General features: G+C 39.8%; 1 protein-coding gene across 1 annotated transcript; it reads right to left on the bottom strand.

The window, feature by feature from the left end:
* Positions 1 to 507: 507 nt before the first annotated feature.
* Positions 508 to 20,182, bottom strand: plp2b (proteolipid protein 2b). The gene is made up of 5 exons (XM_072681068.1): positions 19,847 to 20,182; positions 4,001 to 4,156; positions 3,283 to 3,381; positions 2,952 to 3,048; positions 508 to 2,347 (listed from the first exon to the last, which is right to left on the bottom strand). Exons 1-5 carry the CDS (start codon positions 19,940 to 19,942, stop codon positions 2,334 to 2,336), a joined length of 462 nt encoding a protein of 153 aa, XP_072537169.1. The 5' UTR covers positions 19,943 to 20,182; the 3' UTR covers positions 508 to 2,333.
* Between the last annotated feature and the right edge of the window lie 1,712 nt (positions 20,183 to 21,894).

Below are 21,894 nucleotides of genomic sequence, written 5' to 3'. Positions count from 1 at the left end.
TACAAATGTTAAGTTAAGAAGTGACTTTACCAGTCATTATGTGTAGTACTGTCTTAAGCCTGAGCTGTGTGCTAGATAGATATGGAGAGCTTTATGTACACAGGCAGTTATTTACACTGTACACTACCTAAACTTACTTAAGTCTATATTGCTGCTGTCTGCTGCTGTTCACAGTATAAAAAGGCCAGTTTTCGGAATCCAAAAAAAGCAAAGGGAGGCTCTATGCCTAGTATTACTATTGTCTTTCTCACAAGTGTCACACGGATACTGTTAAATACTGTAGGTGTTTTTTTATCAATGCTCATTAGACAAAAATGAGCCATTCTTCTTGACTGACAGTGTAAATGCCAACATGTTGTAAATATGTACCGTTAAGTCATAGAATATTAAACCAGAAGGTGGTGCTACATGCATTTCACACAAGCCTTTCCGGTGATGAAATGCCAAACCTGTATCCCATGATCATCTCATCAAATATCTCTCGATTTATTGCTTGCAACCACACACTTTCACCTGGTTACAACAGATTTTTATTGCTCAATGCGTCATGAAAAAATACAGCCAAAACAACAGTAACATATTAGAGAACATATTAAACAAATAAAATACTGCAGCACTACTATTCTTTTTTTCCAAGGATGAACATAAAAATGCATGGAACATTTTGGCTTGGTCTATAATATTTCAAAAATGAAATATCCTGAGATTGTAATTGTTGACGTAAAATAACTCGATACGGCTTAGCTTAAGGCAACGTTGTACAGCAAGTACTTACTAAACTATTAGTAAAATTCTTCAAAAGTAGTCTATGAGTGCTCTAAAACTCCAGTAGGCTGTGCAGAAAGCTAGGGGATATATATTACTGCACTCTCGAAAAGAAAACACCGTAGAAAAACAAGCATGGCACATGTCAGGTCCTTAATTCAGGTACAACCAATCATAGTTGAAGGATATTACACATAAAAAACGATGGAGTCGAGTTCCAAAACCAAAAATCAATGCAAACAGTGCACAAACAATAGCACATCACAGGAGAAGTGTTACAGCACAATGTATAAAAAATAAAAAATTAATGAGCATCCTTCTGCGAATACAGTAATGTGTAACTGATTAAATCATAGTTTCTAAGTACCAATATTAGCTTTTTTATGTATTTAATATTTCCTGTATGATCAGTTTAGTCCAATCCTGATGACCTGGGTCAGTTATTTACCTGGGGTGGCCAGTTTGAGCTGGTAAATAGAAAGACTTGAACTTGGGCGCATTGCACTATTGCGGAGTTTTAAGAAAGAAAATCATTAATTAATTGGATACATTTGAAGAAAACTGTTCATTCCCATCCCAAATTTAACTTTTACATTCGTTTATGTATTTATTTTTCATCTTTATTTTATCCATTTTTTTATGTATTTCCAAGATAAAAATACAATGATGGTCGCATTTAATAAAGCATTTTTCTGCTAGCTGTACTGTGTTTGGCTATGTATGTGACAGACTGACATTAATTTGATGTTTTGACCCCTCTATTTCTAATTCCCTGGCACTCAGATTTGACCAAAACGCCACAATTTACACATAGCGGAATAGCCACTGAGGTAAGAGGTTACTATGGCAACATATAATCAAGATATTATTTAAATAATCAAGTTATTCTAAAAAAAACTCCTACTATTATAGTCTAATATTGGTTCATTTCAACAATGAACACAGTTAACAGATATTAGTTACTGTTATCTACTGCAGCTGAAGGCTTCCAATCTAAGTTGTTTGCAAAATGCGAAACTACTGGTTTGCCTTGTAGTTAGACTCAAAAATAGCACCAACTTCCAACAGAACCAAGGCAGCTGCCTTTCTTCTGTAATAGGCCCTCAATGACTCAACAGACACATGTCCATGTGATGGTAAAATGGGCTCAGCTCAGGTCCACTGGTAAAGTCCCTCTAGCCAATCTCCTCATTCCTTCCTTAATTTTTAGTGAACTCCACCTGGCATCAACAGCCGCCTTTATACTGTACCACCACCAAAATAATAGTGCTTCATCAACTGAAATTTATGCAGGGAGATGTCTTTTTTTTAGATAACAGACAACAGCTTCTCCATTTTTTCACTATGCAGTAATTGGCCCAAAATTCAGTCTTATTAGTGGGCACCCAGACAGATTCTTCAGTCTTTAGGTGTAACATTATCATTGTGCCGTGTCCACAACTCCACAACATTCATCTTATCATACCATAAGAGACCTCTGAAATTCTTCGCTTGCCGTTTTTAATCTTTCTTTTTCCATGTGAGTTTCCATGCGAGTGCTGTTGCTGTTCTCATACAAATAATAGTGTTCAAACTCTGTCATCTGTGGGGGAAAAACAATGAAAACACAAACATGAGAAAATGATTTAGAATTTCTAATTTCTATCATGGATATAAATATATAAACATTTTTAAATATATCAAACATATCACTAAAACTAACATTAAAACTGCAAAGCAATATGCAAAAAGCAATATGTATGGTGCACCAAATGGACAAAAGTATTGGGACATCTATTTATTAGACCTACAGGAGCTTTTTTGACAATCCATTCTAAAAGTGTAATAAAGACCTTTTCATGCTCCACCCACAAATGTAAAAAAAGAAAGAATCGGAACGGATCCTCTCACACTGTATGAGGTGATGGTCACTGTGTGTTTCTTCCTGTGGTTTAGTAGAGTGTTTGAGATATTTGAGAACAATAGTGTATTTCTGATGCCCATCTTAAGTGAATGGCTTGAATAAAACATTGCTCTTAATAAAGTATAGTAGTTTATAAAGAAGAAATATTGAATCAGCAGAAGGCCGACTTATGCTCAAAGTTTTAATATTGGTAACCGTACTAGAAATGAAAATGCCTATCTATGGCCAGCAATATCTAATTGAAGGCTAGATCAAGCATTGTGTGTGAGGGTGTGTTCTGTACCTGTAGAAGCAGCTGAACGCCCTCCAGTGCTCTTAATGTCTAGAAAAATTGTGTAGGCATCGTAACCAAACAAAATGCCAGCGATTAGGCCAAACACCTGGAATAAAGAGGAGCACAGATTAATTCATCATTACAGTTAAATAGTGCTGTGGAAAAGACAATGCACAGAATTGACTTTATTCAGATGTTTACACTGTTTAGACTAAAAATAAATAAATAATACAAATATAATAAAAATATTATATCATCACATCAAGTTTTGAAGTTCGAAGAAGTGAAAGGGCTCATAACATTTCATGTTATTTTACAAGTCAAAACAAAGTTTTCTGACCCCGCCTGCAATGCGCGCTCCATCACCCGACCCACCAATCACACAGAACAGAGAGGTGGCGATGTACAGCACTGCACCAATCCCGGCACGGAACAGGTCCTGCAACACACATGATGACAACAGAGTGCCTTCATTTACACCTGTGTAATATTCCTTTTGCAGTTTACATGCTGTCCTCACAACTTTATCAGTATCACATTGTATGTGATACAATGTAAGAACAATACCTTAACTGATGTTAGATCACATTGTGGGCAATATCATTTTATACAGACATGAATTTGAGACAAAGCTAATGGATTCAAATTTTTTAATGATTTATTTATCTTGTAAATGTAACTCAGTACAAGGATTTAATCTGAATAACAAGTATTACATAAGTATTTTCTAAATATTTCTAAATGTTACTGTAGTGTACAGTAGTTTTACACTATAGTATTATTTTATACTTATTTTATACTTTTTAAGATTTTACTTCATATATAAAAAAAACAAGAATTATTAACATGCAAACTGTTCAACAGTAGAGTACATATTCAGCACTGAGCTTCCATTACTACAGCAGAATGTGATGTGATCACTTTTATAACAAAAGGTACAACAACAGTTGTATTTGTTATGAGAGTGAAAATGATGAAGACAAGCATATCTGATGTGCTTGTGACGTGCATAGAGACACATGGCGTGTAAACACTGCAATTGTTCATATGTTACGTACAGTCCAGGTCCAGTTGATGAACTGGATCTGTTTGTCCATGTCCATCATGAAGATCACAAAGAAGATGATGGCAAAGATCATCTCGCAGACGGCCAGTGCTGAATAACCCCCATACAAGGACGCTGCAAAGCAGATGATGATGATGAAGCTCAGGAGCTACAGCAGAGAGAGAGAGAGAAACAAGAAAGGAGAATCAATTAGTGAAAGCAGGCTTAGCAAAAAATACATTTATAAAATAAACCATAACACGCTGACATCTAATCAGCTTCTTTCTACTATGCAGCTACAATGATGTCATTGTTATAACTGGTCTAAATCTATGGTTTTCTATGCAGTTTAATAACCATACTGATGATACACATAGAAAAGCTTATCATGACGTAATTTATTTCAATAGCAACATCAGTTCTGCATAATAAATCTGCTGTCTAATCCCATTTTACGACTAGTAGCAGAAAGCAGCATAAAAAAGAGGCCTACTGCATTACTCACAAACTAACAAAGCCAACAATGTGCTGTTCCTAGGTGTCTTTTAACAACTATGCTTGAAATTCCTCGTCTCCCAGGAAGTTTGTGAGGCCATTTAAGCTGTTTGTTGTCTTTCTTCTAGTTAATTTTGTAATTGCCAGGGCATTGTGAGAAGGAACAGAGCAGCTAAGTCCACTGCATTCCACACCCTATGCTAAATGGAGGCTGGCTACGCAAGACCCTTACAAGGTTTCACACCAAGGACCCATAATACTACAAATGGCACTGGGAAATGCCTAGGTGTGCTAAATAGACTCGCCTCTGCATCTCAGGTTACATCATTCCCTACTTCTATAGGTGTTATTTCAGTACTGTACCCTGCCAAGCTGCAGTGATTATTATTATTACTATTATTATTATTATTATTAAACATTTCATTATTCCACCAAATAATGCATGATGATTTCAGAATTATATTGGAATCAGCAAATAATTGCTTGATAAAAGTATTTGTGTCAGACTGATGTTCAGGTTGGATTAACGTATAAAGACAATATTTTTAGGCCTATTTTTACGCATACTGTTAACATTGGTTAACATATAGTTAACATTGTTAACACTGGTTTCATTCCAAAATGCTGTTTATTCATTTACAACAATTTGAAATATAAAGAGGTTTGAAAAGACTTACAGCCTTCAATAAAATATTAACGTTTATTAGATGCTTACAAATCACTACAAAACATTTTTGTTCATGTTTAATCATTACATCACTGGTGATTCTTCTGCGAGTCATCACTCCAAACAACATTTATAAAAAATAGCTAATTAATCGGTTAATTGTGACCATGTGGTTAAGATACACTGGCTGTTGTTTGCAGGCTCAGTGTAATTGGTCTGAATGCATCTTTTTTATGATGCATGCAGATGTTCGGTGTTGCAAGAGTACTAATACTGATGAAACTTGGACAAAGCATTCTGTGATCCCAAGCTTTACTTTACCAGTGACTCACATGTAACGGTCTAAGTGTTGGCCAAGCCACTCCAAGAACACAAATGATGTCTGTGTAATGTTTCTAATTCCAAAGCACTGTCCATCTTCAGACAAAACTACCATGTTTGACCTCTATTTATATTTGCCACTCCTCATAACTAAACAAACTCACTGCCTGGTAATGCTAAATGGGCAGTCTCTTTGGTCAGCTTCCAAGAACTCAAAGTGCAAATCATCATCTATGACTCAGTGTCCGTTGCAACAGTAAAGTTGATAAAACAGCAACCTAACGGCAAAGAATAGTGCCACTACTGCACGACACACACATATTAACACTAAGATCGTCTTTACAGAAGGAAAGAAACTTAACTTTCAATAAAGGTCAGTGTACAAAGATTTTACTCAAAGTAATGTCCAGAACCGTGACCTAAATGTCTTAGGTCCGTCCTTGTACGTTGTAAAGTTGTACCCTTTATCCGGACAGTAGGCCTGTTTTTGCTTGTGATTGTCACACCTCACTAAACTGAATGAAGGACAAAGGCTCCAGGATACCACAGCTGGTTCCAGGTTTTTGGTATTAGCAAAGCAGCTCTTTCCAAGTGTAGCTGGGAGGACTGAGCACGGACTGCCTTGCTGGCACTTTTTCGCAAATACATGAAACTGTCAAAAGGGCAGTGGGTCCTGGAGGTTGTATACTTTTTTGAGCACACTCTTTAATACGGCAAGCTGTGGTTGGTCATCTACACCCATAAATAAGAGAAACCAGTATCCACAGCAGTAATAATTCATTGTTAAGTTATCCAGCAGACGTACGTATGTGGGTGAGATGCTTCTCCAACCACCTTTGAAATAATTAAGAGATCCGGATCAAAATCCAATCATAAAGCATCTAGGGTGTGTTTCAATAAGTAGCTGGACCAGGTTTAGCTTTCCACATCATGTTCTCAAGTGGCCTCGGGCTCCTGAACAACACTCGATGCTGTCAGTTGTTTAACGCATGTGTTCAACGCAAGTCAGCCTAGCAGGCCCACACATTTGCACACATGTGGGAGCTAACACTTGAGCTTGTAAATGTGCCACAAAGCTGTTCTAGCAGAAGCAGCAGGTGCCCACCCTCTGCCAGCAGCAGCTGCTCGGTTAGGAGAACATAGCTGAGAGGGCATATTTGTCATGCCGGAAATTTTGAAACTTCTTGCTGACAGAATCCAGTGTAGTCAGTACTTGCTTTGAATAGAAAAAAAGTCGTCAGTAGAGATATGGTTATGGAGTTATGAAATCTGCCACAGTGGTGTAACTCGGTTCTGCAGCGGTTTACACAATGATATAGCAGATTTACTAATCTCCTCCTGGTCTCTATTCTCCTCCTGGTTACCTCTTCACTGCTGCTAGGATGCCAGAGGGCGCTCTGCTAAAGCACTGTGGTAAAAACAAAGGATCGGAACTGGATGAGGCTCAAAATTGTCAATACCCAATCAGCCCCAAACCATTGGAACATATGGAGACATCCCTGGGCTCTATTACAGTAGGAAATAAAACTTAATGGACACACTATTCATAAGCAATTTTTTGCCACATAATATTTTTATACACTGGTTATTCACTAGTAAAAATGGACATTGCAATACAATTGTCCCTGTGTGATTTAATTTGCCTAAATTATTTACCAAATATCAAACTATTTTAATATGCTAATATTGTATAGAAACACAAGTTTATATAATTACAAATAATAGTATAAAGCTGTATAAATAAACAAATAAAATGTTTTTGTTCGAATTAACAGAGCTTTATCTAACTGATATAATAAAATCTGCTTCATTTAAACTGTTTATATATGAAATGATCAAAAATATATGGGAATATGGTACTCATTTGGGAATAATACAGTAATACCATCAATCAAAATGCAAGCTCTATTGTAAGAGTTTATAATGCTCATCCAAGGGTATTCCTTCCCCCCGGTCTAAAGACTCTATCAGGGCCAGCTAAGAGACTCTGTGCCCTGCTCTGGGAGGTTTTCCCCCTGCCTGCTGTAGAACTGTGTGTGTGTGTATTGTGGGTTCTTTTGTTTATTGTTGATTGTGCATTGTTGGTTATGTACAGAGTTAGACAATATACATCACAATATGAAGGCCATTATTATTTCTATTATTTAGTTAAGTCTATTTTTAATATTTGTTTTTTTTAAATAACTCTGATGATTACTCTATTCCTAATCTAATCTACAGAGACTCAGCAGATGTTAACTGATATGAAGGTCTATAAGTGGAGATCAGGGGAACTCCAGTGGCACAACATGAGGGTTGCCTAGGCAAAGCTGTCCACAACCCCTGCAGTTCACCGGAAACTCTGCTTTATCTCAGCTTCATTTTTGCTTTCTGCAAAGATGTCCAATTTCGGAGGAAGAACGTTATTTGAGATTATGCTCCAGCTCCATAATCTGGTCTCCAAACACGTCTTCAGACATACTAATCACACAGCATACACCACAACCAGAGGGGTAACGTCACTTGGCACTTTTTAAGAAGTCCAGCAGCCCTAATCTGAAACACCGGTCTCTAATAATCAAACGCAGTTTGATTCATTTGACCAGGCATGTTAGAACAGAACTTGAACTAAGCTCTCCAGGAGTGGCTTCAGGAACCACTGGCACGAAGAACACGCTGCTTTCAGCTTTCTAGTCGAGCTTTCTATGCAGGCTAAAGCAAGGAATTTTTCCACCATGGAGGCCAACAAAAAAAGAGAAGGCAGGCATTCTTATCAACCCACTGTTTTGAACTGATGCCAGCATGTGGTACAATCATAAATCACGGCCAGAGCCCCCCTCCCCCCTCAACAACCCAAACCCCCACCCCACCCATCCAGTCACAATCCGCTTAGTCTGACAAATGTTCACACTCCTTCAACTAACTTAATGAAACACAACTACTGTAGCATGCCAAAGATTAGCAAAGGCTAAGCTACTGAAAGAATGTCTTCAAACGCAGACTGAAGACCCATCTCTTCTAGGAGTACTTGGGTTAGGTGAAGTGTTGAGTATTGTGGTCTCCATGTACTGTCTGAAAAAACAGTGAAGCTTTTTTGTAAGGTGCTCTGGAGAAGAGCACCTGCTAAATGTACAAACCAGTATTAGCTGACGTGCTTATTGTGCTCCAGATCAGAAGGTTTAGGTGATGTTGGGCTATTCTATTCATTTTACAGTATAATCTGTAGAACACTGAATATTTTATTACTCTGTAATGCAAATTCAGGTATGTCTAGTCCAAATCCTGGTCCAAATCTATTCTCAAGATGGTTTGCATTCATTTGTGTCAGGCCTTTAGTGTCTCCCGCTGTCTCCAAAGACTCTTTGGACTGCGATTCCCAGAGTCCTACAGTATTCGACATCACCATCACATTCTGCTCTATCGCTTTGAGTCTCATTACCGCCTGTGTATTGAAGCCTGTCTGTTTTCTAGTCACATTGTGAACTATTAAAAACTATTCGTTTTGCGTACGGAGCGTTCCTTTCTGTCTGGTTATGTCGTGTATGACCCTTTTTTACTGTTTTTACTATTGTGTCTTTTGGATTGTCCCTTTGGTTTTGTCTGCCTGGTTGTGTTCTGCACTCTTGGCCTTGCTGTCTATCACTCAGGGCATGTGTGCTCACTGTTCACTGTGTGTGTGTGTTTGCTCACTGTATGTGTGTGTGTGTTTACTGCATGAATGGGTTAAAGGCAGAGGCCAAATTTCATCTGTGTCCAACACAAATGGTAAATATGGGTGTCTTTAACCATAATTAAACCAGAGACGACACCCCCACCGATTCAAATGTACCTTCTACTCCCATCAAACAACTTCTCACACTAGCTCTTTTCACAATGATTTACCCCCCAGCTCAAAGGGATCCAGCTGCCCAGTCAGAAAGCCAGTAAAAGCTGGAGGGGCTCTAAAGGAGGGGTGAGGTGATGTAAGCAGTCAGTCTTCCCTTCAGCTCATATGTATCGCCGCTTTATGAGATGTGGAGACTGGCACAAGCTGCCTCTGTGAAGCCCAGTGGCTGACTGAACTCCAGCTAGCGCACAATGAGCCTCTATTCAGGCCGGCAGTTCAGGACTGCAGTTTCGGCCCCTTTAAGGACGCCCACTACTGAAGGATCAGCACCCGCCTGCCTGCGCCACACACACACTGAGCAGAAACACACAGAGGAACACAGCAAGCTTAACATGCACAAATAAAAGAACACACATATCATGGCTGCCATATCAAAACCTCATTTATTTTTAACACCATGTGTAAACACCAGCTGCCCTTTATACTGTGTGCACACAATGTGACCAAAGGAACACTAGAAACGGTCCAGAATTAAATGGACGGAAATCTTGCTTCATGAACAGGTCTCAAAGTTAAAGTTTCTTCCTCCTGATAAATCTCCACCCTTTTAACTCAGAACTGTAAAATATTTAGAACATATTTCAGAAATAATTATTTCAGCAATGACATCAGCACATGTGTATAAGATGCCTGAAAAAGCCTGTCAACAACACCCTAACCATGTCGGTTTAAGGCACTCTTCATCACCCCATTACTCCACCCTCATCTCCTCAAAGCCCCATTACTCCACCCTCATCTCCTCAAAGCCCCATTATCCACCCTCATCTCAACACCCCATTACTAAACACCCTGCTCCTCAACGACTAATTACTCCCCCCATCTCCTCAACATCCCATTACTCCACCCCCAGCCTCTCAACGACCCATTACTCCACCCCATCTCAACATCCCATTACTAAACACCCTGCTCCTCAACAACCCATTACACCACCCCATCTCAACACCCCATTACTAAACACCCAGCTTCTCAACGACCCATTACTCCACCCCATCTCAACACCCCATTACTAAACACCCAGCTTCTCAACGACCCATTACTCCACCCCATTTCAACACCCCATTACTAAACACCCTGCTTCTCAACGACCCATTACTCCACCCCATCTCAACACCCCATTACTAAACACCCAGCTTCTCAACGACCCATTACTCCACCCCATCTCAACACCCCATTACTAAACACCCTGCTCCTCAACAACCAATTACTCCACCCCATCTCCTCAACACCCCATTACTAAACACCCAGCTCCTCAACGACTCTTTACTCCACCCCCAGCTCCTCAACGACCCATTACTCCACCCCCAGCTCAACACCCCATTACTAAACACCAAGCTCCTCAACGACCCATTACACCACCCCGTCTCATCACCCTATTACTGCAACCCAGCTTCTTAATGACTTATTACTCCACCGCAGCTTCTCAACGACCAATTACTCCACCCCTGCTCCTCAAAGACCCATTCCTCCACCCCAGCTCAACACCCCATTACTAAACACCCAGCTCTTCAACAACAAATTACACCACCCTATTTCAACACCTCATTACTCCACCCCCGCTCCTGAACAACCAATTACTCCACCCCAGCTCCTCAACGACCCATTCCTCCACCCCAGCTCAACACCCCATTACTAAACACCCAGCTCTTCAACAACCAATTACACCACCCTATTTCAACACCTCATTACTCCACCCCCGCTCCTGAACAACCAATTACTCCACCCCAGCTCCTCAACGACCCATTCCTCCACCCCAGCTCAACACCCCATTACACCACCCCATCTCAACACCTCATTACTAAACACCCAGCTCCTTAACGACCCATTACACCACCCCATCTCAACACCTCATTACTAAACACCCAGCTCCTCAACGACCCATTACACCACCCCATCTCAACACCCTATTACTGGAACCCAGCTCCTCAATGACTCATTACTCCACCCACAACTGTTTAACAACCCATTACTCCACCCCAGTTTCTCAGTACCACCTTACTACAGACATGCCCCACAACACTCCAATGTTTTTGTGATGTGTTCATCAGCTAGTTAACTATGCTCTCAATAGCTCTAAATAACAATATACAGGCTGTTGGAATGTTATGTTAGTATAACTAGCTACTTTATGATCAGCGTCCACAGAAGAAGCCTACATTAGACGTTATTCACTTTGAATATGTTACAACCACAAACCATTTACTACAAAATCACCGAAAATTACACACAAAGGCGGAAGAAACTAATTCTTGAAACAGGAAGCAGTGAAATAAGATACTAAATTTAACATGACACTAAATTTAGCACGATTAACAAGAACAGTACATATATACATACTACAAACATCAACCCACACTGACACGCAGAGCCCTGAAAGTCACATGTACACATATATATACGCTCAAGCTCATGAATCTCATTTGTACACAAACACACAATGAGTGTACAGAGAACACAGTGCACAGCTCTATGAACTTTACACCTCAACACTGACAAAAACAAAAGAGCTGACATAGTGACTAATCCTAATGCCATACCCACTGGCTTAAACAGCTAAAAGCCAGCATATCAGGTCAGCATATTTCTGCATATGTTTAAAGAGACTTCTACCATGTCCCTAAAGCTGTTCCTTGTTTTTGTACTGGGTACTGGAAGCAGTCACTGGAACTATAACTATATATTTACCAAACTAAAATTACGTATTTGCCAGTAAAATGTTATGTAAAATTATTATTAATGCAAATATACACAAATACAGTGTTGCCTTCTGTAAAGGTACTGATATGAAGTTAGAAAGAATACTGTAGTTGCTCAAGTTCACCAGCAGTACTGTGGTAATGTTGTAACTCTACACTGGAAAATAAAAACTGTAAATAACTGGAAATTAATGTTTGCTGTCCAGCTAAATAGCTTTACATGTAAGTTTCTCACTTCTACACAGTACTCTATTACAGATCACATGAAATACGTATTATTATTATTATTAACTGTAATAATACTGTACATTAAACATGTGCTCCTCAAGAAGACAGCCAAGCGTTTTCAGCTTGTGGTTTCGGCAGTGTGGAGTGGTATTAAGAAATGGCAGTTCATGGGAACTGTGACCAAAAAAACTGCATGTTGGTAAGACATGACTGCCAAGAACCAAGAGGGTGGTGCACTGTCCTTCTGTGCAGCGTTACTCACACAAACATAAAATTTGTGGAAGAGTCAAAAATAAGAAATTTAACTGTAACCTCGTCACAAAACGTAACGTTTGAAGTATGCTGCAGCGCATATAGACAAGCCTGAAGATTTTTAGAAATTAAAATAAAACTAGTGATTTGGAGAAAAAATAGAACTGGATTTCATGAAAAGAAAGCATTGCCAACTGTGAAGCATTGTCATGCTTTGGAGTTGTGTTGCTGCCAGTGGCATTGGCAATATTGTACGGGTGGAGGAAAAAGCTTTTGGAGTCATTCTCACAGCTCCCTGTTCCAAACATAATAGAAAATTTGTGCACAGACCTTAAACAATCTGTGCAGCAAGATGACTCAAGATTGTCTCAGAACTAGAGGCATTCTACAAAGAAGAACAGGACAAAATCCAACCACATAAATGGACTTTTAGCTCCTACAAAAATCTTTTGTAAACAGTAATTTCTGCCAAAGGATATGTCACTAAGTCCTGACTTTGTAAGCTGCCCAAACTTGTGCACAGGTCGTACTGATGATTACGATTTTTCTGTTATGAAAGACAGATTAACTGGGCATTAGGCGTTGCAGATATTACAGATTTTTGCTAATATTGTGGTTTACGGCTGATTATCTAAAGAGGCTGCATTTACTTCTTCTCAAAAAATGACAAAAGGCGTCACAAACATTAGTTTAAGGCGCTGCCACTATGGTCAGAGGATCGCTGGTTGTAATCCTGGGTCATGCTTAGGTCTGCTTGCCACCAGCAGCCAGAGGCCAAAAGAGCACAGTTGGCCTTTCTCTCACAGGGGTGAGAGGCCAAGTGGAACCAAGCAGCCACCAAGTGCTCATCACTATATAAAGCTTCTTTAAGCCCTTTTGGAAAACCATGAAGTTGCTCCTCATGAGTGTCCTTGAAGGAACCATAAAGCTGCAGCCAAGTAAAAAGGGGTGTTTTTTTAAAGGTTTTTGGATGCTGTATACTCCTATATGTGTTTTTTGATAGCTCTGATGCATCATTTCAAAATGTGGAAAATAGTACAAATAAAGTAGTGAGACTTGGGAGTTTTACATACCTTTGAGCAGTATTGTGCTACAAATAGTCTCAATATGCAAAAGCTTTTTTTTAATCGGCCTGTGTTTGACTTTCATCCTGACAGGTGTGTCCATACTGTATAGGCATGAAAGTCATTACTCACACCAGTGACAGATGATCTATGGAGCTTACAAGAAATTACATGTCCTGGTGAAATGAATGAGCAGCTATCACAGAATTCACTAGGCCTTGTCTCAGAATGTTATTATTGCTCTTCTGCTACACCCTGGCTTCATCATTCTGAAAGCAGTCCAAGCTGTTAATCAATAGCTTCCAACACGGTCCTCTACATTCACTCCTCTTCCAGATATGCAAACTATGTGTAAAGAGAAGCTTTCAAACTGTATTGCACACTATGCTATACACTAACTGGTGAAATATTGTATCATAAGGGAACTGCAACCCTGAAGCCCTGCTATAAAATGTTATACTGGGAAGTTATTAAAAGAATACTTCCGCATATTTCAATCTAGTCTCGATCAGCTGCATCCTTAGCATTCGATTGATTACCATTACTAATAACATCCTTGTGCTGAGAGAATGGAAACTTTTTGACCTAAAGCAAAGTGGGGAGGGGCTTCAGCATTTGCACATTGTCTTCTAGTATACATTTTTAAGTCAACAGGTTTTCTTTACAGCAGCATTATGCGAGAACTGGTATTTCTTGCTCCTGGGCTCCCTCTACAGTCAAGAAGTGGAATTCACACTTTAAGTCACCCCCTTAAAGAACGACACACTGCACACATGCTTTTGATGACAAGCTGAGAGATACAGAACCACCTATTAAAGCCCCTGTGAACACAGGTTGATATATAGTTTTTTTTTTTTTTTTTTTTTTTTTTTTTTTTTTACAAAACTTAACATGAGTGTTAAGTGAAGGGAACAGTCTGGGCGTGGTCTGAATATCCGAATAGACGCGTGTGACTGACAGTCCTCTATTACTGGTTAAACAAAATTTATTTACATTACCATGGCAACACAGCCTTGAGACAGAGAAGTTGCGTTATTACTTAACCTGCGGTTGCGATTCAGAGATCTTTTACTAAGGTTCTGATATCTGAAAGCGAGTTACCAGCCCATGTACAGACATAAGTTAGAGCTGTGACTGGGTAAGCGGCTGCCCTGCATGCTCATTTGTCCCTCCCTTCCAGTGTCCGTTGCCTCTCCGCCCCAGCACCCAGGCGCTAAATTCCACAGTGAAGAAAAGAGATGACAGGCGCCCGATGTGAGGGATGACAGGGCACGTGGGGCAGCCACTCACCCAGTCGTGGCTCGAGCTTTAGCTCCCCAGATTTAGCTTTAGCTCTCTAGGTTGCTCAGACTCAAAGAAAGGGTCATGTTAGCTTTGTGATTGGTCCGGGGTGTGCTGACATAAATCTGACCTACTTTTAATATCGCTCATTCCACATCGAGAGGAGAGCAATACTGGTGAAATACAGCTTTTATGACTTTGAGAAGACATTCATAAGACAAGTACATTTACATTGAGGGAATCCAGAAGAACTTTAAGGGGCTCAGAACACCCCCGCTACTTAAAAAGCTGTGCCCAACCAACGAAAGAGACTTACTCACTCAGTGGAGCATCAACCGGATTTTGAAGCTGCTATTTTACAAATGCTACATAATGTTGGATGGTAGGTGGATAGGTTGGATGGATAGGTGGATGGCTGCACTCTCAAAGCATAACAAACTTGCAACAGCAGCAAATCCCACCAAACCATTTGAGATATTTAAAATGGCAAGATCAGGCAAAAAAGTCAAATTTTTTTGGCAACCTTCATGAAAGTACCTCCATGAAGAAATTTCCAATAGATAGGCTCTAGATGTGTGTGTAGTATATGGATAAAAATGAGCAGACTTGCTTACTCAGTTTCTGACACTGTATAACACACTACTATCTGTAGATTTATAAAAAATCAGTAGAAAAAAAAATCCCCCAAATGCTGCTACTGATTTGCCTGCGTTTGTCATAAAGTGCCAGAAACCACAAACCCCTCTACCTGATGTCAGTTCAGACCTCGATGTGGACTTCCTGACTTATTAGCTGCCTTAGATCAATCAGAAGTAAACGTCCGACATGTAAACATGTTTTGTCTATCAACTATGCTTTAAAGAAGTGAAAGTAAAGTATGAAAGTAAAGCAAACCGGTTTTCCTTCATGTATCCTTCCTTTAAGATAGCTGTGAAAAGAAACCACCCTCATCGAAGGTGATATCACTGCACACAGATTACTCAAAGTTGGCGTAAACAAAAAACGGTCAAAGCCGAAGAACAGCTCACAGATGGAACCTGCTAGCTCTTACTAAACATTGTTCACATCAGTAAATACACATGCAGCAGGCGCACAGTCGATCCAGCTGAATCTAAGCAGATGTTGTATGGCACATGCAAAGAAGCAGTCGGTTTACGGGCTCTTGCATTCTTCGGAAAATGGAAAGTAGACTTTTTGCAGATGGGGCCGTTTCCCTGCACCAGCTCCTATTTAAGGCACTTCCTTCCCTGCTGAAACTCTAAGGCCTTTTTTGTACACAGTAGTAGCACACATTAGTGTGAGTGTAGACTGTTCCTCCACACAGGGCGGATGTACACTGGACTAAAAATGAGTAAGACTGGTCGTAAAGGGCCCATATTCTACATTTATGCTTTATGTTCCAGAAATAGTCAGAACCATTTTCCAACCTCGATGTATCCTTAGATTTGGGCTGTTTTTGGGAAAGCCTTAAAGAGTATCCACCCTCAATATCTGCTGGTCACCCGCCCTCTCAGCAGAATTGAGAATTCCACATGACCGGTCTAAAAACAAGCGTGCAGAGGCAGGGCTTACTGGCGAGCAGGAAGGGTAGAACTACGCCAAAGATTTTCCGGCTTTATATGTTGCCGCACACCAGTGAGAGCTTCAACATTAAGAAGGTCGCACATAATAAAGGGGAAAATCCTCATTATTTATTCATAATTGAGGCGGAGTTACGGAGTCAGCAGAATTAAATGTTCTACCTCTAGGGGGCGCACACAAGCCAGAGTTTACAATAGTAATAGTTCACAAAATGAACAAAGGAATGTGGACTGTGAGCTTTTTGTATTAAGACGGAGATCTGTTCTGATTGGCTGTCCTTCATTGTGTCGTGTTCCAAAAGCACTCGATTGGGCAGGTCTAAACTGTGGTCTGAGATATGTAAATTAGTTGCTTCTTATTTATGCGGTAAAATCAGATAAATAGTGAATTTTAAACAGACTCAAAAAAGCAAGGGGAATTTAATTATACATAATAGGGGCACTTTAAGTACAGGCTCCTGGGACTCTTAAGCATACTAACTGTTCTTATACTACCATTTAAAATTTATCCTACCGTTCGTGTTTCTTACATACCGTAATACACGACGTCAATTTTATTGGCAAAAATAACATTAAATTATAATAATTAAATAAAAATTATAAGAATTTAAAATATATTATTAAAATACATAAATATACAGTTAAACTGCCAAAATCCTAAAGAAATACTGTAATACACATTTTTGGACATACTGCCCAGCCCAGTCTTTAACATTATTTTATATATTTGTTTCTTTGTTTTATTTGTGAAAAAAACTACTCTAACTTTCCTTTGAAAATACATGCTAAATTAACCACTGATCCATAAATCCCAAAATTTTTTATGATAAGTGATAAATTTGTTATTACACATACAAATTGCATGCACAAGCATTATCTTTAAAAACTACTCAAACTGCGGACACAGATGTGCAAATCCAGACACACACACAGTTTGTCTAGTCCCTGCAATGTCTAGTCTGCCAATAGAATAGGACTCTCTGGAGCAGATAAACATCAACCTATTGGCACCATGCCTAATGCCAGCAGTGAGCCAGTAAAGCTCCTCTGCATTAAAAGATGTGGAGCTGTGGAGCTGTGTTCTCTGTAATGTTGGTGCCCTATCCAGTACCTTTGGGATAAATTCTGGAGTTGCAGATAAGGCGAGGTGGTGACCTTACTAATGCTCTTGTCGCTGAATGCAATCAAATCCTTACAGCAATGCTCCAAAATCTAGCAGAAAGCCATCCCTGGACAGTAGTGACAGTTGCTCCAATAAAAGCAGGTAAAGCATTTTAACAGCCTTGATTTTGGAAGAAAGGCTAAATGAGCAGGTGTCCCACCTGTGTACTTCTGTCCATATAGTGTAGACAACAACATCACATCACACAGTGCCAGTTTTAGAATCAGATTGGATTCGTTATCCAATGTCCAATCCAGTATTTTCTGCTGATATGTCCTAATCCTGTTCTGATCTGATCTACTTGGTATTAAGTTTACTTATTACTACTTATGCGCTTATGCAAATGCTCTATGGTTTAATATTTCTTTATTTCTACTGTGTGTGCATTAGCCAGCTGCTCTCTCTCTCAAGGTTTTGAACATGCTGCTTGTGGTAAAAAAAAAGGCATGTGGCACTGCTGCTACTGCTGCTGCTTCTGGTAAAGAAGAGCTATTTTTAAAAAGTTCTGTTTTTTTAACCAGGTGTGATTGGAGGGTGGAAGTCATGGCTGTAGTGAATTTCACTCATGACGACAAAACTAGTCCATGTCTGGAGGGTGTGCAGCTTCCACTAGACTCCAACTGCAGATGCTGCAAGGTTTCATTTTCCCCTGTAAAATAGTTTTGTATTGTTTCTCATGATTTGATTTCAGGTTGTGAATAATGTCCGTCTGTGGTGCCTGTAACTCAGTGGCACAGCAGTAAAAACAAAGGAATGGACAGAGATCAACTTTAAAATGATTGAAGTCCATTGATGTCACATGTTCTCAAGATAACGAGGTGTTTTGTTATCTTGACATCACAAAAAAAAAAAAATTTAATTTATGATATTTTTTGGGCTTCCATATTAAATATATAAAGACGAAATATAGACCCCCTATTTCTAATGATTTTTTTAGAATACTTTTTTTTTTTTTAACATGTGCCACCACTGCTTTATTTGTCTGCCTCAACGTATTAAATCACACATGTGACTTCAATGTCTTTGAGTGTCATATTCTATATTTTTGCCATACCGCCCACTCCATAAAAAAAAACAACAAACACTTGTTTAACGCCCTGAAAACCTGCTTTCTGCTTTCTTTTTAAATTGGTGGAAGAGCTTAGCATGAGGTTTAACCCATATACAGGTTAACTTTAGCATCGGTGCCAGCCACCACCCCCACCACCCCCACCACCACCACTTTTAAGGGGGGTTTACTGTTAAAGCAAAAGGAGGCCAGTGGCCTACTGACTAAATCAGACAGGTGAAACTTCGTGCCCTTTTCACACCAGGCCACACACAGCCAAAATTCCTCACCACCCCAACCCCCTCACTCCACAGCATGGAGTAACATTCATATATATATATATATATATATATATATATATATATATATATATATATACATACATATATGATAGGATTGAATGAATGGTGTTATTATGCACATACCCACCTCACCTATGACTGTTTTATGCACTTTTCCAATGTTGCCACATGCCCATTTACAGTAAATACCATAGCTTACTGTAAATGCTAATCAGACAATCAGACGATCCGACGCATCCAGCAAATAATACACCCCAGATAAGCAGTGAACTATCACATCCTGGATACCAAAATAGAAAACAGACTGCTTGGCAACAGGGACCTGGTTATGTTATGAGTGTCACATCGTGGGCACAACGCTTCTAGTCAATACAGCTCAAGCTGACTGGCTGGGATTACTGTACTGTATAGAAATATGTGTGTGGGCTTTTCTCGAGTATATGACTTTATGGTTAACATACAGTGTGCAGAAGACGTTTACAGTATAATAGAAGTATGTAATGCTGATTATCTGTCAATTATGTGGCTTAAATGTAGCTACACGTGGATAAAACAGAAAAACATTATCGCAATATACCAATGTGGACGATACATCGCCCAGCCCCACAGCTACAACCGTTTTTTCAGGGTTTTTTTTTTTTTTTACTTTTTTCTTAAACTTAGCTAGTTTTAAAGTATCTCTCACACACACACACACACACACACACACACACACACACACACACACACCTCTTGTCTCTTTCCCCCTCAGAAGAAGGTGAACTGTGTTTATGGGCGTTTCTGACTGGTAGTTTGCCCTGGTATACAGGCTAAAGGCTGAAGCAGCCTACTTTATCTGCCCTTTTACTTCAACCCGACCTCTTCAAGACTCTCAGCTCAAGTACAAACCCAGTGAACTTACTATTTCTGCAGCCAAAATAGTTCCTTTCCGAGTCCGCACATAAGTCTTCAGCTTCTCCACAAAGCTGGCCGCAGGGCTAGGGTCCGTGTCTGCCATGTCTGCAGCCTAAACTGTCAGTAATGAGACTTCGCCGAACTGCTCGAAGACTAGTTAGACCTTAAGACCTTAAAATGGCTCGTCTCGTCTTCTTGCAGTAGTCCTGAGCAGAAAATGAAAGCCGGAGAGCAGAGCGGGGTTTTTCTCTGAAGTGACGACAAGCTGAGAGAAGCGCCCTTAGGTTAAGAGTCGGTCTGACTGTAACCGACTGACTGTAACTGAGTGTGAGAGAGAGAGTGTGTGTAAGAGAGAGAGAGAGAGAGAGAGAGAGAGAGAGAGAGAGAGAGAGAGAGAGAGAGAGAGAGAGAGAGAGTGTGTAAGAGAGAGAGAGAGAGAGAGAGAGAGAGAGAGTGTGTAAGAGAGAGAGAGAGAGAGAGAGAGAGAGTAAGAGAGAGAGAGAGAGAGAGAGAGAGAGAGAGAGTGAGTAAGAGAGGGAGAGAGAGAGAGAGAGAGAGTGTGTAAGAGAGAGAGAGAGAGAGAGAGTGAGTAAGAGAGAGAGAGAGGGAGAGAGAGAGAGAGAGAGTGAGTAAGAGAGAGAGAGAGAGAGAGAGAGAGAGAGTGTAAGTAAGTAAGTAGTGGATGAACTAATGGGGCGTTGGCTCTGAGCTCAGATCAAACACCCGCTTCTGTTGCTTTTACAAATTAAAAGCTTTTTTTTTTTTAACTAATTTTAGTTAAAACATTGAATATTTCTGGACAAAAACATTATTATGTGAATTTTCTAATCAATAAAGATATTAGCACATTCAGCAAAACACGTTTTTGTTATTTTTTTGTTTGTTATAAGAGAAAACAGGTCAATATATTGAATATTTCTGGATAAATACACGTATCTTGTTGATTTTACTAATAAAACGCGGTAACACGTTGGGGATTTCTGATTGAGGTTAATGCATTGGATATTTCTGGTCAGATACATTTTCTAGCTGAACAATAATTACCAAATTCGGTGTTTCTCTTTCTAAGCAATATAAGGGTTAGCACGTTGGGCATTTCCGGTCAAATAAACGTTATTGTCTAAATATAAATGCAGGTTTTTGTCATTTTTCTCATTTAAAAAAGGATTAACGTGGTATTTTTGGTCAGAAACACGCTTTTATTTGTTTTTCTAAGTGAGAAAGTTAACCCCTCGAGTTTGTGTTGATTTCCTAAGTTATTTCTGGTCGTTTTCTTAGTGAAGGGCGTCTACAGGGAACCTTACTTGCTGTACTGATCGCACTGAGGAAGAGAATATATATATATATATATATATATATATATATATATCAATTTATAATGTTAGAATTGTACGAACATTTCCCCAATATGACAAAAAAGAGCTCATTAATATGAATGTTGTAGTAAAAGCAATATAGGAATAATCAGCTATAGTCCAAAAGGCTAGTCTTGAGCTGGATTTAGCAGCAGGGTGGCGACCACGGCTCAGTTTTCCACTCATGGACCCAAATATGCTGCAGAGAACAGCCCCTTTATTCCCCACCCTCGCGCCCCCAAACACTGCGCTCCTCTGCTGCCCCCTGTCTGGAGCGTCACATCTGTCTGGAGCCGCTCTGTTTTGGCAACAGGCTGAATGATCATAGCAGCTGGGTTTCGCATTCTTAGTACAGAGGAAACCGCTTCCCCCGGCGAGCTAAAAGGTGTGAACATTTCTGTGAAGAAACACACACCTCTTCCTTTCAGATTCCACAAACTGAGGCGAAGAAAGTGAAGCCAAAAACCCAGGTTATGTGACTGGTTGCAGGAGTTGTAGCCCGAGTTAGCTACAGATATGCTGTTGCAGGAATTCGTCGCTTACGAAATGAGCTGGAAAAGCAGGGCATTTGGCAGAGAACAGACATAAACAGGAATAAACAGGAATAATTAGTGACAGTCCCACAGAAACGGGAGACACAATCTGCTGTACACCAATATAAAGGCTCCAGGCTGGGAACGCCCTGGAAACGCTGCCTGCC

Source organism: Salminus brasiliensis, chromosome 6, assembly GCF_030463535.1.
Source record: "Salminus brasiliensis chromosome 6, fSalBra1.hap2, whole genome shotgun sequence".
NCBI lineage: Eukaryota > Metazoa > Chordata > Actinopteri > Characiformes > Bryconidae > Salminus > Salminus brasiliensis.
This window is presented reverse-complemented; position numbering and strand designations above follow the sequence as displayed.

Coding starts and splice junctions, on each gene's coding strand:
- plp2b (XM_072681068.1), bottom strand. CDS start 19,942: ATGGCAGACACGGACCCTAGCCCTGCGGCCAGCTTTGTGGAGAAGCTG. Junction 4,157..19,846: donor CTATTTTGGCTGCAGAAATA/GTAAGTTCACTG, acceptor TCTCTGCTGTAG/CTCCTGAGCTTCATCATCAT. Junction 3,382..4,000: donor TCATCAACTGGACCTGGACT/GTACGTAACATA, acceptor TGTGTGTTGCAG/GACCTGTTCCGTGCCGGGAT.